General features: G+C 50.8%; 1 protein-coding gene across 1 annotated transcript in view; it reads left to right on the forward strand.

The window, feature by feature from the left end:
* The window catches only part of COL5A1 (collagen type V alpha 1 chain), a 135,672-nt gene that overhangs the window by 78,114 nt on the left and 41,692 nt on the right, over window positions 1-15,866 (forward strand). Inside the window, exons 19-31 of the mRNA XM_038156249.1 lie at window positions 495-548; window positions 1,779-1,823; window positions 3,883-3,936; window positions 5,783-5,827; window positions 6,454-6,507; window positions 7,031-7,075; window positions 8,723-8,776; window positions 11,080-11,124; window positions 12,132-12,185; window positions 12,361-12,405; window positions 13,060-13,113; window positions 13,676-13,783; window positions 14,215-14,268. Of these exons, the coding sequence (XP_038012177.1) occupies window positions 495-548; window positions 1,779-1,823; window positions 3,883-3,936; window positions 5,783-5,827; window positions 6,454-6,507; window positions 7,031-7,075; window positions 8,723-8,776; window positions 11,080-11,124; window positions 12,132-12,185; window positions 12,361-12,405; window positions 13,060-13,113; window positions 13,676-13,783; window positions 14,215-14,268 (711 nt within the window). The remainder of the gene's footprint in view (window positions 1-494; window positions 549-1,778; window positions 1,824-3,882; window positions 3,937-5,782; window positions 5,828-6,453; window positions 6,508-7,030; window positions 7,076-8,722; window positions 8,777-11,079; window positions 11,125-12,131; window positions 12,186-12,360; window positions 12,406-13,059; window positions 13,114-13,675; window positions 13,784-14,214; window positions 14,269-15,866) is intronic.

Consider the following 15,866-nt stretch of genomic DNA (forward strand, 5'->3'; position numbering starts at 1 on the left):
TGATCTTCCAATTCTGGCTGGGATGGAACCCTGGAGGAGGAGGAGGAGGCTGGGAGAGACTGGGATGAGGCACAGGAGAGGATGAGTGTCCCTGAGAGCCCGTGGGCTGTCACAGCACCCTCACAGGAGCTGCAAAATCCCTCTGCAGGATCCTTCTGGGGCTGCTCCAGATCAGGATGGGGAGGAAAAAATTACCTTAATGCAATGCAGCCTGAAAAACCAAAGCACGAGGCAAAACCTGCTGTTGGACGGGGTGGGAATTGCTGGAAATTACAATTTACAGTTAAAAAATGAGGGGGAAATGAGGGAAGGTGGTTATTTTGGCAGGCTGGGTGGCTCTCCCCTCCCTGGAGCAGAGAGAGAGGCAGCTCTGAGGGACCTCCAGCACAGACAGAAAATTCAAATCCATGCCTTGGTTCATCCCCATTCCCTGCTGGTTTCCATTGCCAGAGTGTTTGCACCTTCTCTGAAGCATTTTCTGCCCTTTTTTGCAGGGTGAGCCAGGCCCCCACGGCCCCCCAGGGGCTCCTGGAGAGGATGGGGAGAGGGTAAGTCTGCCTGGGGATTTGGAATTCCTAAAGAGCCCCTGCAAACGAGAAGCAGATGCAGCATCAGGCGGGAGCTCCCAGTCCCTGAGCCTTCCCTGGGAGGGAAGCAGGGCAGGGAGATGGGAGTCGAAGTGGAAAGAAGAATTTGGCTTTGAAGATCTGGTCAGGAGACTCAGGTTTTGTTCAAAGAAAAAAGGAAATAGCAAAGAGAGTAAATGATTGCTCACAGCGAGCAAATGATGGCTTCTGATTTTCTGACATCCGGAGGATTGCAGCGAGATTTGGGGAGCAGAAATTCCAGACAGAGGCAGGAATCTGAGATTGAATTGTTCACTTCTCCTTCAGCCAACAGCAGGAGGTGTTTAGCAAAGCCCAGACTAAGTAATCCCAGCTCTGGTTTAAGGGGAGAGCTTAAAAAAGCTGAAGCCAGGGGTGTGTGGTTGAACCTGAGGAGCCAGCGTGGATTCCCCAGCTCTCATCCCCTTCCACGGTGTTTTCTTCCCACTTTGGGCTCTTTGTGTCCCTGCAGAGCTCAGACAATCCCAGCTCCCTCCCCACAGCCTGGCGGGGCTGGTCAATTCATGGTGGCTGCAAAGGGCTCTGAGGGTGAGCAGAGCAGAGTCAGAACCCCAAAGGGAAAAGGAAGCAGTTCCAGGAGGGCAGGACTGGGAGCAGAGCAGGGAGGAAGCTTTCCAAGGCCTTCCCTGCTGGGGTTGGTTTCCTAAGGAGGAGCCTCAGGTTTGGGGTGAAAAGCAACTCAGGGGAAGCCCCATTTGATAATTTTGGGGTTTTATCCCGGCAGGACATGGAGAGGAGGGATGAGGAATCACCCTTTTGCTGCTTCTGGTTTATCTGAGGAGCTCTGATTTGGCTGAAGCCCATTCCCACCCTGCCTTGCCATTCAGTTCCTGTTAAATCTTGTGGTTGTTGTCTCACCTGCCCTGAGTTCTGTCCACAACCCCTTTGTCTGGTGGCAAAATCCATCTTTCTAAACATCAGCAGGAATCCTGAAGGATCCTCAGGCCTCTCTAGTCCCTGGTAAATTCAATTTTAGTCCCTCAAGACTCCAGGGTCTTCCTCAGGCACAGAAACCCTGTCAGTCCTCCAGACAAACTGCTTTTCTGTGTGGATATTATTAAAAAAGGACAAAACCCCTGTGAGGTGGCCGAATTCAATGTGAATTTTTTTCTGTCTCTTGCTGCTTCTCTCCGTGCCTCTGCTGCTGCCCAGGGAGATGATGGAGAAGTTGGACCCAGAGGTCTCCCTGGAGAGCCTGTGAGTATCCCCCTCCCCTTTCCCATGGATTTGGGGTGGAAAAGGCGTTTTTAGGGCTCTCATGGGGCAGCTTTGCCCTGAAATCCTGCAGGGATTGAACCCAGTTTGAAGCTCCACATGAGCAACTTGAGAGTGGCTGTGCTGGAACAACTCTGCTTTGTTTATTTCCATTAATAATTTTCACTTATTTTCACTCTCACAGAGGTGGGAGTTCTTTTGTTTGTTTATTTGTTTGGGTTTTTGGTTTTTTTTTAGTGAAGAAAAAATTTCATTGATTTCTCAGGAAAAAATCATAACTATAAATACAAAACTTAGATTAATGCCATATTTTTCCTGCCTGTATCCTTCTCTCTACTTTGGGGATGAGGTAATCAGGCTGGGGTAGAAATTAGGTGTGGTAAATAGATATAAAACACATTTTTTGTGAGTGTTCATAGCAAACTCCAGTGAGAAAAGGGTTTTACCTCAGGGCAGTGGCATCTTCACCACAGAACTCCCAGACTTTGTCCTGAGCAGTGTCAGTGATCAACCTCAGGGTGCAATCCTGGCAGGATTGAGCTCCAGGAGACTTTTCTGTCTGACCTCAGTGGGGTCAATATCCTGCTCCCAGTGCACAGAACTTCCTCGATCTGCGCCCTGCCCATGCTTGGACCCCAGAGCAGAGCAGCTGGAGGAGGAGCTGCAATTCCTGGTGTCAGGAAGGACGGAGGAGATCTCACTGGGCTTGGACAAATTCATTGGACCAAGCCAAAGAAATGCTTTCAAGGAGAATCCCAAAAAGAAGCAAGCAGACAGGCTGTCAATGAAATCCCCTGAAAAGGCATTTTCCCCCTGATACTGAGTATTTCTCACTTTATTGCAATGCAAACCGCTCGTGCTGGCTGTGGATTTCCGTGTGAAATCTGATTTCACCCTGAATGCATTTCCTTTGTTATGAAAAGAACATTCTCTATCGTTTCTTCCAAAATCCCTGATTTTGCTGTGCTGGGGCCCAGCGTGGTGGCCTGAGATTAATTGATGGGAACTGCTGGGCACAGTTCATGGGAGAGAGGGAAGGGCTGGCATTTACAGACTCGCTGGAACTAAATTATAGACAAGATGTCTGATTAACTTCTGGGAAAGATTAATCAACTCAGCTATCTCCTTAGCACATGTCCAAGCAATAACTTATGGCTTATTAACTTCTTAAAAGCATTTATGTGCTCAGGTAACACAGCAACAAAAGAGGAGCTGAAACGAGGGTAACACACGCAGGGAAATTTATTTTCATTTCAGCAGCACGAGTGAAAAATCTCTGGCATGGCCAGGATAAAGGATTCAGTGGCATTACAGGGAATTGTGCTGTAAATGCACACACTCTAAAGCTGGGGTTTGTCCTCTCTGCCCTCAGCCAGAAGAAGGTAATTCCAAATGTGGCTGAAACCAGTGGTGGGACTCCAAAATGGGTTTCCCTTCATCCTGCTCCATTTCCTTCCAGCTGCCCTCACCAGTGGCGTTTCTGCTCTGGATTCATGCAGGGCTTTAGCCCGGGAGGTCTCCAGTGGCTGGGATGGACCCTTGGACTCATCCAGTTTTTGCTGGAAACTGCAATTCTTTTGCAGGATCTGAATCCCCACGACCTCCAAGACAAGACATTTCATTAATGTCTCCTCTTCCACCCTGCAACATTTCATTTTAATTCCTCAGCTCTCTCTGCATCACAAAAAGGAGGCTGGGGAATATTTGGGCAGTCAGATAAAACTGCCCATCAATCAAGAACGATTTTCTTCCCTCCATGGCAGGGAAGGAGCTCCATCCATACAAATCCCAGCGTTCCCCTCATTTCAGGAAGGGGCTGTGATTGAAAGTGAGCTCTCAGTGAGTGCTCACATCCCTTTCCTTCCACTCCAGCCTCCCTTGAAGGCTCTGGAGGGGCTGGGCTGGGTTTTCCAACATTCCCTTTGCAGGAATTCCAATTCTCCTGCTGTGTTTTCCTTATTCCAGGCAATGCTCCCATCCCACCAAATTCGTGATGCTCACCCTCAGATGGGAATTGTAACCCTGTTTTTATCCCCCACAGGGACCCCGAGGACTGCTGGGCCCCAAGGGACCCCCAGGACCCCCAGGACCACCGGTGAGTTCCCTGCTGCCCTCCCCAGAGCCTTGCAGACAAAAACCCAAGCTCAGCCATTCCAGCAGATCCTCCCGCTGCAGGAATTGCCCCATGGGGGCAGGGAGAAGCAGTGGGATCCCAGGAGGAGCTGGTGGCTCCCAAAAACCCAACCTCAGCCATTCCAGCAGATCCTCCCGCTGCAGGATTTGCCCCGTGTGGGCAGGGAGAAGCAGTGGGATCCCAGGAAGAGCTGGTGGCTCCCAAAAACCCAGCCTCAGCCATTCCAGCAGATCCTCCCGCTGCAGGATTTGTCCCATTTGGACAGGGAGAAGCAGTGGGATCCCAGGAGGAGCTGGTGGCTCCCAGACAAAAACCCAGCCTCAGCCATTCCAGCAGATCCTCCCGCTGCAGGATTTGCCCCGTGTGGGCAGTGAGAAGCAGTGGGATCCCGAGAGGAGCTGGTGGCTCCATTCCAGCAGATCCTCCCGCTGCAGGATTTGCCCCGTGTGGGCAGGGAGAAGCAGTGGGATCCCAGGAAGAGCTGGTGGCTCCCCGACAAAAACCCAGCCTCAGCCATTCCAGCAGATCCTCCCGCTGCAGGATTTGTCCCATTTGGACAGGGAGAAGCAGTGGGATCCCAGGAGGAGCCGGTGGCTCTGCCTTCTCCCCCATTCTCAGTGTTGTCACGTCCCTGCAGGGCAGCAGCAGATTTGCCCCACCTGAGTAAATATGAATTCCAGGCTGGAAGGGAGGGATGAGAGTTATTAACACAGTGCCTTTGCTATTAACTGCTGCCTCGGGGCTCTGGAGCAGTTCCTTCATATTCCAGGCCAGAGCATGTGGGATTTTATTCAGCAGACCTCATCCCTGGAAGTGCTGATGCAGGGGCTCTCCCTAAATCCCTGCTCCTTGTTGAAATCCCAGCCCTTAAAAACCCAGCCCCGAAGCTCAAGGGGTCAGTGTTTAATGGGGAGCATTTTGTGGCCTTTCAGCCCTCCTGGGATGTGAGGACAGCTCTGCTGTGAGCTCCTGGTGCTGCTGGGGTTTAATGAGGATTCAGGATTTGCTCCCAAACTGTCTCATCTCCCATGGATGGGATGTTCCACCCAGCAGGATAAAAGATTATCCTGGAGAAAAGGAGGCTCAGGGAAATCTTATTCTCTACAAGTCCCTGGCAGGAGGTTGTGGGGAGGGGGATCAGGCTCTTTTCCTGAGTAACAAGAGACAGCATGAGAGGGAAAGTTGTGCCAGGAGAGGTTTAGGGTGGGTATTAAGAAAAATTTCTTCCTGGAAAGAGTTGTCAAGCAGTGCCCAGGGAATGGTGGAGTCCCCACCCCTGGAAGTGCCCAAAGCCCAGGTGGATGTGGCACCTGGGGACGTGGCTGGGAGGTGACCATGGTGCTGAGTTCATGCTGGGTGTGATGATTTTAGAGGGATTTTCCAACCTGAACAATCCCACGATTCTGAAACGGTGCCAGGGGGACGTCTCCGTGCTCCCCTCTCAGTGAAGGTGCTCAGGGAGTGTCTGACTCCAGGTGAATTTTGTTTTGGCACAGCTCTGTCCCCTTTACCAGCCAGGGAATTTTCCCTCTTTTCCTTTGCCACTCCATGCAGTCAGCCTGGTGCTGACTGTGCCTCCCAGGCAGGTTAAACCAGAGGGGAAAACACAGAAATGACTTTAGAAATTCACCTGGATTCATGGAATTGGCTGCTTTGCCAAAACACCTTTAGAAAATTATTCCCTTTCCACGTGGTCCAAAGGACTTCTTGATTTTTTTTTTATTATTTTTATGGCTATTTCCCTGCTTTTGTGGTGTGAAATAATGGGATATTTTCTTACTGCTGTGTTTTTTTAATCCTTTCAAAGGGTGTGGCTGGCATGGATGGACAAACAGGTCCCAAAGGGAATGTGGTAAGTCCTCCCTGCAATTTTTTACAGGCAGTTCATGTTTTTTATAGGGCAAAATGCAAAATTCTGTTAGATTGCATTTGCTAATTGCTTTTTAGCCTGGTCTGGATTCCCATCAAAGCCCGTGAAAAACACCAGGAACATCTTCCTGCAGCAAATGGATGTTAATTTATTTTAATTTCTCGTGGAATTACACATTATTTCTCCATGGAAGATGAAACATTTTCCTCGAGATGCATGCTGAGCTCATAAATATCAATACAGAGACATTTAATTGAGAGGGGAAAAAACCTTTCTGGGATGGGGTGGGATGGGATGGGGTGGGATGGATTCCCTGGAGAATAAATGCAGAGCAGGTGGTGTTAGAGCCTTGCTCTGCTCCTTTGGGCTGGAAATCCTTGGGGAGGAGTCAGTGAGCCTGGAAGTCACTTCCCCCTTCCCTTTCCCGGGGGGAAAAGCTGTTTGCAGCAGCTCTTGGAAGGTCAGAGAGGGCTCGGGGAGCTGTGGGAGGGTGTGGATCCAGCTCAGGTGTATCCAGCAGTGGGAATACAGGGACACAGCTGGGGGGATCCAGGAATTGTGCTTCCAGCTCCATCTCACCTTTCCCACCTGCCCTTTTCTCCTCACAGGGCCCTCAGGGCGAGCCAGGGCCCCCAGGACAGCAGGGGAACCCAGGGGCTCAGGTAAGAACAAATCTTCTCCACAGCTGGGAAAAAAAGAGGGGAGAATCCAGCCCCAGAAAGGGGAGCAGCATTTGGAGAGATTTGGCTTCAGGAAACATTTCCAGTCCAAAAATCTTCCTGCCCACACTCCCAGTGTGGGATCCCCCAGCTCTCACCTGGCTGTGGCACAGCCAGAGCAGCTCCAGGTGGCCAGGTCACATCTTGTGGCATGTTCAGCACCCCTCTGTGCAGTTCCTGCAGAGCCAGGTGGACAATACACATCTCCAGGCTTTTCCCGTGGCTCTCAGGGAATCCTGCTCCTCAGAGCATCCCTGTTTCCCTCCTGGGCTGAGCCTGCCCACCCACAGCCCCTGCAGCTCTCCAGACATTTCATTGCCCCTCACAAGACATTTTGGGAATGAATGGAGCTGGGCAAATCCCCGGCCCTCACAGGCACTAAAACAATGCACAGCCAAGATGCATTTGGAAGGAATAACTTGCTCCTTAATGACCTAAATTTTAAATTCTTTTTGGCTTTTCACAGGGTCTTCCAGGTCCACAAGGCGCCATCGGTCCCCCAGGAGAGAAAGTGAGTTGAAATTCAGCTCTGGATTCTCCCCCCTCAGCCGTGGATTTGCATTTTGCTCCTTCAGCTGCTCCTTTGCCCCATGTGCAACATCTGTTTGCAGCCGTGGCCATGAAAGTCTAATGCCTCTCATTCCAGACAGAGGAGAGACTGAGCCAGCTCAGTTTACCTCTAATTCATCATATTTGCATTCATTTCCCCTCTGAGGAGAAACATTTTGAAGGCAGCCTATGGTAAAACATGAGGAGAGGATTGAAAATTGGCTTTTTCTGTGGGTTTTGGGAGTCTGAGTGGGATGATAATGGGGAGAGCCCATGGATCCCTTCCCTCAGCCTCTGATTTTCTGGCTGTCAACGTGGGGCTGGTGCTGGCCTTGGAGCAGCAGGGTTTAAAGGGGGAAAATTTACCCCAAGAGCTCTGGAACCAGCAGGGTTTAAAGGAGGAAAATTTCCTCCAAGAGCTCTGGGATCAGCAACGTTTATAGGGGGAGAATTTACTCCAAGAGCTCTGGGATCAGCAGGATTTGAAAGGGGGAGAATTTCCTCCAAGAGCTCTGGGATCAGCAGGGTTTAAAGGGGGGAAATTTCCTCCAAGAGCTCTGGAACCAGCAGGATTTAAAGGAGGAAAATTTTCCCCAAGAGCTCTGGGATCAGCAGTATTTAAAGGAGGAAAATTTTCCCTAAGAGCTCTGGAACCAGCAGGATTTAAAGGAGGAAAAGTTTCCTCCAAGGGCTCTGGGATCAGCAGGGTTTAAAGGGGCAAAATTTCCTCCAAGAGCTGTGGGACCAGCAGGATTTAAAGGAGGAAAACTTCCTCCAAGAGCTCTGGGATCAGCAGGATTTAAAGAGGGAGAACTTTCCCCGCAAGAGCTGTGGGACCAACAGGATTTAAAGGAGGAAAATTTCCCCCATGAGCTCTGGAACCAGCAGGATTTAAAGGAGGAAAAGTTTCCCCCAAGAGCTCTGGGATCAGCAGGATTTAAAGGAGGAAGTTTCCCCCAAGAGCTCTGGGATCAGCAGGATTTAAAGGAGGAAAAGTTTCCCCCAAGAGCTCTAGAACTTGCAGGATTTAAAGGAGGAGAAGTTTTTCCTTCAGAGGGGTCATTCAGGGTTTTCTCAGCCCCCACAGAGCAGGGACACTGTGTGTGTGTGTCCCTGTGTGTCCCCTCCTGCTTGTTCGGAGTGCAATTATCAACAATCCCCCTGGGAAGGAGCACACTGACAGCTCTGTCAGACAAGTGGCACCTCCTGATGTGGGGGAAATCAGCAGCTGCCAATTAAAAGGTGCTCACTGAGCAGTGTTAGAGCAGCCAGCTGGGGCAGCTCCTCTCCTTTGCCACTTTTCACCAAAAAATGGCCATTTCTTGGTCCTGTGAGCCCAGAGTTTGGTATGCTCACCTTGTCCTCGCCCAGCTGTGCAGCATCCTGGGTTTTTGGCAGGCTGAGGTGCCTGAAGCTCCCGTGGGGCTCACACTGCTGCATCCTGCCTGTGTGTGAGGTGTCCCAGGGTGCTGCGACACAGAAATAAACGCATTTCCCTCCAACCTGTGGCAGCTTTTCCACCCTCTGCAGCCTCTCACAGGAAATGTGGCTGGGAATCCCCATCCTCTGATGTTCTGGAGGCTCTGATTGATTTTCTGTTTGGTTTTAGGGCCCCCTGGGCAAACCTGGTCTCCCTGGCATGCCTGGTGCTGACGGGCCCCCGGTAAGTGCTGCTCCCCTCTTCCTGCTGGGGCTTCTCCTGCCTCCAGCCTGGAATGGCCCCTGGGCTTGGAAATGGAGCCCAGGTTGTGATCTGAGCCCCTCCCAGCTCAAAGAGGGGGAATGGGAAGGGTGAAAGCAAGAAAAGCTTTTTGGTTGGGATAAAGGAGGTTTAAAATGGAAATTAAGAGAGTTGAGAATGGAGATGGGGTTTAATATGGAAGAAAAGACAGTTTAATATGGAAAAAAAAATAGTTGAAGATGGAAAAACATCCTGCAAGGTCAGCTCACCCTCCTTGGGTCAGTTTGGGGAGCCCCCTCAGAGCTCTGCTCACCCTGGGTACCTCTCACCATCCCTCCAGGCCTCTCTTTCCCCTCTTCTTGCTCCTCCCCTGTGCTCTGTGGGTGTTTATTCCCATCCCAGCCCTGGGTTTCACAGAGCTGATAAGAGCAGGTGGAAATTCCCTGTCAATGTCCCATTCTCGCAGCTTCCCCCTCTCTAATCCCCCTTTAAACATCATTTGCTCCTCGCTCTGCAAATCAGTCTCAGAAAAATCCCCCGGCCTTTCAACCCCATCTCGTTGTTACCCATCTCAGAGAGGCGCTCATTTAAGAATGAAAAAAAACCTCCAAAATTGTTTCATTCTGCAAATGCAGAGCACGGCCCGAGGAGAAAAAAAATTAAAAAATAAAAAAAAGAAAAAGAAAAATTGCATTTCCCACCCTGGGATTGTCATTCCTACAGAGGGCACTTGGAACATCCGTACAATTGTTAGCTGAGTCAACAGAGCAGCTCCAGCAAAGCCCAGAACATCTCTAAATCTGTAGGTTTTGATGTGAAATTCCTGCAGCAGCCTCCGGGGAGGTTCTGCTGGAGAAATTCTATTTTTAAGCAGCCTGGAGGCTGTGGAGGAGCTGCAGAGTGGCTGTGCATGGGCAGGGACCTTCCCCACAGGTGGGCAGCGTTGGAGGGCTTGGGTGGCTCTTTCCAAGCACAAAAAAAAAGTTTCTATTTCTAGAAATCTGTCTTGGAAAATCCCTGAAAATCCCCGAGGGCCTCGCTGCCAGAGCTGCTCATCAGTTTGTGATCTCGGGAGCAGCCAGGGAGGTGGGCACAGTGAAGATGGGGATGGTTTAGTGCAGGGTGGACCAAAGCTTTGGAAATCCTGCTGCAGGTTCATCCTGGAGCTGAAGGCAGGAGTGGTTTTAGGGATCCTTCGTGCCCTGGTGCTCTTGGTGCCGTTTAAATCACAGGACAAACTGAGAAAATTTGAGTTTTCTGCCCCGTTTTGCTGATGGAGGAGTGACAGCTGTCATTTTGTTCCTTTATTAAACTCGGAGAGTCTGGCTTGTCTGCCATTCCCTTCTGAAACCGATGATGGAAAATGCTCATCATTTTCTTTATTATGTGGGTAGAAATTCGTGAGTTGAAAGGAGAGAGTTCAGTGAAGGCACCAGAATGGCCTTAGAGCAGCTGGATGTGCTTCCATCATCCTTAACAAACCAAGGTGTGCAGTGACCCCCTTCTAGGGGTCACTGATATTGCAGATATCACCGAAGTTATTTTCCATCCCAGCTCCATTTTGGATCCAGCTGCAGGGAAACCTCTCAAAACCACTTTCCTGGATTCCCCGTTTCTCCCTGACCCTCCCAGCTCTACCTGGGGTGATCCACACTTTGATTTGCCCTGCCGGCCAGCCCAGCAAAAGGGCTCTAAAGGCTGGTGATGAGAACGTGTAGGGAACTCGGGGGCGCTGAATTATTCAGCATCAAATCCCAAGAGGAATGCTGGCCAGCCTCCAGGCAGCCTCTGTCTGGCAGGGATGCAGGTTAGCTGAGCACTTGTCATGGGAGCTGGTGCCGGACTCCAGGAATTAGGAACTTAATCAGGGGCTCTGACCAGTCTGGGCATCTTGTGACCTTCACAAGTTTCCTGCCACCAGGGTTTTATCTGCTTTCCTACCTGCAAAATCCCTGTGCTGCTCTCCCGCTGAACTCCCCCAGGTGTTGTGCTGTGCAGAGAATATTCCAGAATGCTTTGTGCTGCTCTGCTGGGAGGTGCTGAAGGGGAAAATTAGAAAGAACCAGGTGGAAAAAGCACCAAGGATCCAAATGCTGCTCTTTTCCCTTTGGGAAAAACAAGGTGGCTTCAGGGAGGCCGCTTGTGTCAGTGGGAGCTTCCTGGGGAGCAGCTGCTCTCTGACAAATAAATCACAGCTACCAAAGCTGGTAAAATGTGCTCCAAACCCAAAATTAAATGTGTTCTAAACTCCAAAATTCTCTTTTCTTTGTCTCTTTTATCCATAGGGTCATCCTGGCAAGGAGGGTCCTCCTGGAGAGAAGGGGAGTCAGGTAGGTGTCCACAAAACCCTCAGCTCTACCAAGAGGAAGGCCAGGGCAGCTGGGTGGAGATGGATCTCCTCAGGGATGGCTAGGAGGGCAGGGGAGAAGCAAACCCAGCTGAAATTTGAAAGCTGAGCCCAGGTTTTATCTCTGGGTGTCTCTTGTGAGCTCCTCCCAGCTCTCCTGGCCAGCCGTGCTCCACAGAGCAGCCCACACCAAGAACTCAACCTGGGAAGGGAAGCTTGCTCTTGACAGGCACAAACAAACATCCTTTGTGGCACAGGCAATGTAGAAAATAGATTTTTTTTTCCCCCTTCCACCTCCAAGTCCATCTTTAACAAGATATTTGAGATTATTGCCAGAGGCCAAAGCCCTTGAATGATGCACTGGTCCATCTGTCCAGGAGATTTGCCAGCTGCATTCCTGCTGCAGCCCAGGCTCTCAGGCGACTCTGCACTGGTCAAAAGTCTCTGCTCAGAGCTCAGCCCAGCTGGGTGGACTTCCAGGAGTGCTGCTGGACACAGCCACAGCTGGGTTTGTCCCACTGGTGTCACAGGAGGCTGGAAGTCCCAGCCTTTCCTCTGGAGATGGTTTGGGGGTGGTCCCTCCTGTCTGTGGCCCTCACCAGGGTGCTTTGGGAGCAGGGTGGAACAGAACATGTTCCTCCTGCCCGGTTTTCTCCAACCCAAACCACAAGTCATACCTTGTGTGTAAATCCCCTTTCTAACAAGTTGTTTCTATCCTGACCCTCCTCATCCTCCCTTTCCTGTTGGAGCTTTGCCATCAGCCCAGCCCACCACACCTGCTGCAGGTGATGCTCCTGCAGCTCCCTGGGCTGTCTGGGGCTATTTTGGGTTATTTTTGGGCTATTTGGGGCTATTTTCAGGTGGCTGCTGCCATTCCTACCCACGTGGGAAACAGGAAATTTGTTTTCCACACACTCTCCTCATCACTGCACCTTGGGGTTGGTTTTTGACGTGTTTTTCTTGTTTTTCTTGTTCATTTCATCCCCTCAGGGTCCCCCAGGTCCTCAGGGCCCCATTGGTTATCCAGGACCTCGTGGAGTCAAGGTAAGGATGCAGGAGCAGTGTCCCTGTCACTGGAATTCTCCAGCCTGGGCTGGACTTTGCAGAGATGCAATTAAACATCAAAGAAAGCAGAAATCACCACAATTAATGGTGATTTTTAATTTCTTCACTCTGAGCTTTCCCCCAACCCTGGTAACACCTTGGTTTCTCTCTCAAGGGAGCAGATGGAGTTCGTGGCTTGAAAGGCACCAAGGGGGAGAAGGTGAGTTCAGTTTGGGTCGTGTTTCTGCAATTTCTGAGCATTTTTGTAGGGGGATCCCACAGGATCTTCCCTGGGAGGTTTTCTCCTGCACAAGGGATTTTTCTTGGGGGGAAAAAAAGGGAACTGAGCACCTTTCCTTCATTCCTGCCCCTCCCCAGTAATTCAGCAGCAGTTTGAGCTTGGGATCTCCCAAACTTTAAAACTTTCTGGGAAGTGTCCTCAGTGCCCCTCAGGGATTAGCTGTAGGATGAGATGCATTATTGATTAATCTGCAATTAAACCTTCTTGGCTGAAGGAAATATTGCCGTGTCCTGGAGGCTGCCTGGGAGCAGCTGTGAAACCTCCTTCACGAGAATAAAACCAGTTCTACTTCAGAAATAATTGGTTCCCAGTGCTGCCAAGGTCCTGCTGTTCACATTGGGTCTGTTTGTGGTGCTGGCTTGCAGGCAGGATGGGATGCAGGGCACATTTGGGGGCACTGTAGGGGTTCTTTGGGGTTTTGGGTGGTTTTCTGTCCCTGCTTGTGCGCTCCAAGAGAAGGCAATGTGTGGACCTCAGCTCGTCCTCCCTGAACAAATGAGGCTTAAGAAACTTTAATTCTTTTTTTTCCCCCATCTCTACACCTTGGGTGATTTTCCCCCTCTCCATTTTTAGGGTGAAGATGGTTTCCCTGGCTTCAAAGGTGACATGGGCATCAAAGGAGACCGGGTGAGAGTCTGGGACCTGGGGGATCAATCCAGCAGCTCCTGGTGAGCCAGGAGAAGGCTGTTCCCAGCATGGAACCATCTCCTGCTCCCCTGTGTGACAGAGTGACACTGCTGTCCCCTGTGCTGGAGCTGCCACTGCCACAATCCATGTCAACAGCTCAGATTTCCCAATAATTCCCATAATTATCCTGCAGTTGCCCAGCTCAGCCCTCAACCAAACACTTCCCAGGGCTTGCTTTGCACACCCAGGTGAAGGTGAAAGGGAGGAAGGTGAAAGAGCTGCAATCAGAGCTGATGAAGGCTGGTTTTGTGGAGATATTCCCAGCAGGGATGGGACAATTTTGAGACATTCCCAGTGGGGATGGGATAATTTTGTGGATAACACGTGGATTTTGTGGGATAAAACCCCAGAGCTTTGGTCACACATGCCACATTTTCATCTCTCCTGAGCCTCCTGGTGAGGCCCAGCTTTCTCCCAGAGCAGCTCCATGCAACATCTGCTGCCAGCAAAGACAGGATCTGGGACCTGCCTGTCTAATTAACACTTCTCTTGTAATTAACAGGGGGAAATTGGCCCTCCTGGCCCTCGGGGTGAGGATGGACCCGAAGGTCCCAAAGGTCGCTCTGGCCCCAATGGAGATCCAGGTCCTCTTGGTCCTGCTGGAGAGAAGGTGAGCCCAGGATGGGAATTCTGTGTTTTACACCAAACCCCACAATTTTTGGGTGTCTCAGGGGTGTGGACAGTTTTAGGGCACATAGGGGAAGAGGAGCTGTGTGAAGGGAGGCCTGAGGGAGGTGGGTTTAGGGCAGCCACATCGAAGCTTTGGTCTTTTTGGGGTTATTTGTTTGGGTGCAGATAAAAAGATCAGGGGGGAATAAGTGGAGAAATGGAAAGTTTAATTTAAATAAATTTCAATACAACCCAAACCATTTTTACACTGGTTCCCAGCACAGTTACAGCGCTCACTCTGCCTCTCCAAAGTTTAATTGCACCCAGGTGCCACCTGCCCTGCTCCTCCCTGCCCCTGGCACCCCCCCTGCCCCTGGCATCCCCCCTTCCTGCTGGCTCACAGGCTCTAACTCCCTTTTCCTTCTTTTCCAGGGAAAACTCGGTGTGCCAGGGCTGCCTGGGTACCCGGGCAGGCAGGGCCCCAAGGTAACGGGCACAGGGTGGGATGGGATGGGTGGGATGGGATGGGATGGGATGGGATGGGATGGGATGGGATGGAATGGGAAGGTTTGGATGGGATGAGAAGGTTTGGATGGGATGGGATGGGATGGGATGGGATGGGAAGGTTTGGATGGGATGAGAAGGTTTGGATGGGATGGGATGAGGTTTGGGATGATATAAGGAGATTTGGATGGGATGGGATGAGATGGGGAGGTTTGGGATGGGATGAGGAGATTGGGATGGGATGGGATGGGATGGGATGGGATGGGATGGGATGGGATGGGATGGGATGGGATGGGATGGGATGGGATGGGATGGGATGGGATGAGGAGGTTTGGATGGGATGAGATGGGGAGGTTTGGGATGGTATAAGGAGATTGGGATGGGATGGGATGGGATGGGATGGGATGGGATGGGATGGGATGGGATGGGGAGGTTTGGATGAGATGCGATGGGGAGGTTTGTATGGAAATGGGATGAGAAGGTTTGGATGAGATGGGATGGGGAGGTTGGAATGGGTGCGATGAGGAGCCCAGGGACACAGCCCAGCCCAGCCCCCATTTTCGGGGTGAAGTCCCTCCTTCCCACTCATGCAGGACAAAAATAGGGATGGACTAAAATAGCTGCCAGCCCTGAGCTGGTGGAATTCAGGGGTTGTGCATGGCTTCAGTCCCAAAGTGGTGGGAAGAGCTGGAGAAGGGCTGGGATGTGCAGGGACGGCTCCTGGGAGCTTTCCTGCTGCTGAAAGGCATTTCAGTCCTTCTCCTTGGATGAGGGTTTTTATCTTCCAAGATAGCATTATCTAATTAATTAAGGAGAATAGTTAATGACTCAGGGTCTCCCTGAAATGAAAAGAAAGCTGCCATTTGCATATCTGCAAACATCCTTTGTAGCTTCTCTCCACGCCCACCTCCGTTCAGGCCATTTCCAAGGCATTTTTTTTTAAATTAAAACTGTGAATTCCACTCCATAGACTTAGGCTCCAGCCCAGATTTCACATGCCCTGGAGGCCTTGGGAACTTCTGGTTTTGTTAACTTTTTTTGTAAGAATCGTATTTTATTATTCATGTTCGCTGCTTAAAAAACCCAGCTTGTTTCATTCTGGAGACAGAATTGTCTGCAAGAGATTGTTTCCTGCTTGTGGTGGGGCTGGTTTATTTTTAATTTACATTTTATATCTGGAGTAAGGTTGGGGCGGGTGGGTTTTTTTTTGCATTTTCTTGGACTAATCCATATTTTAAAAGCAGCAGCAGCAATTCTCCAGGCGCTGGCATCAGAAAGGAACAAGCCAGGAGTTAAATTTTCATGCGCACCACGGTGACTTAGGAGCTAAAATCCAAAATCCTGCCTGGGCTCCCATCACAGCCCTGGCCTTGGGTTTTTGTAGTGACTGCTAATGAGCCGTGGCTGCTGGGTTTTGGTGTAGTTTTTGGAGAAAACTGAATTTTGGATGGCACCCCAGGCCTGATGGTTTTGCTGTTACTGGAGGGAGGTTCAGGGGACAAGGGCTGGGAGCTCTGGGGATGGCCAGAGCTGCCCCAGGGGTGTCCTGAGCCTCTCCCTCCCTCTCTGCTCTTCCCCCA

Source organism: Motacilla alba, chromosome 17 (assembly GCF_015832195.1).
Source record: "Motacilla alba alba isolate MOTALB_02 chromosome 17, Motacilla_alba_V1.0_pri, whole genome shotgun sequence".
Classification (NCBI taxonomy): Eukaryota; Metazoa; Chordata; class Aves; order Passeriformes; family Motacillidae; genus Motacilla; species Motacilla alba.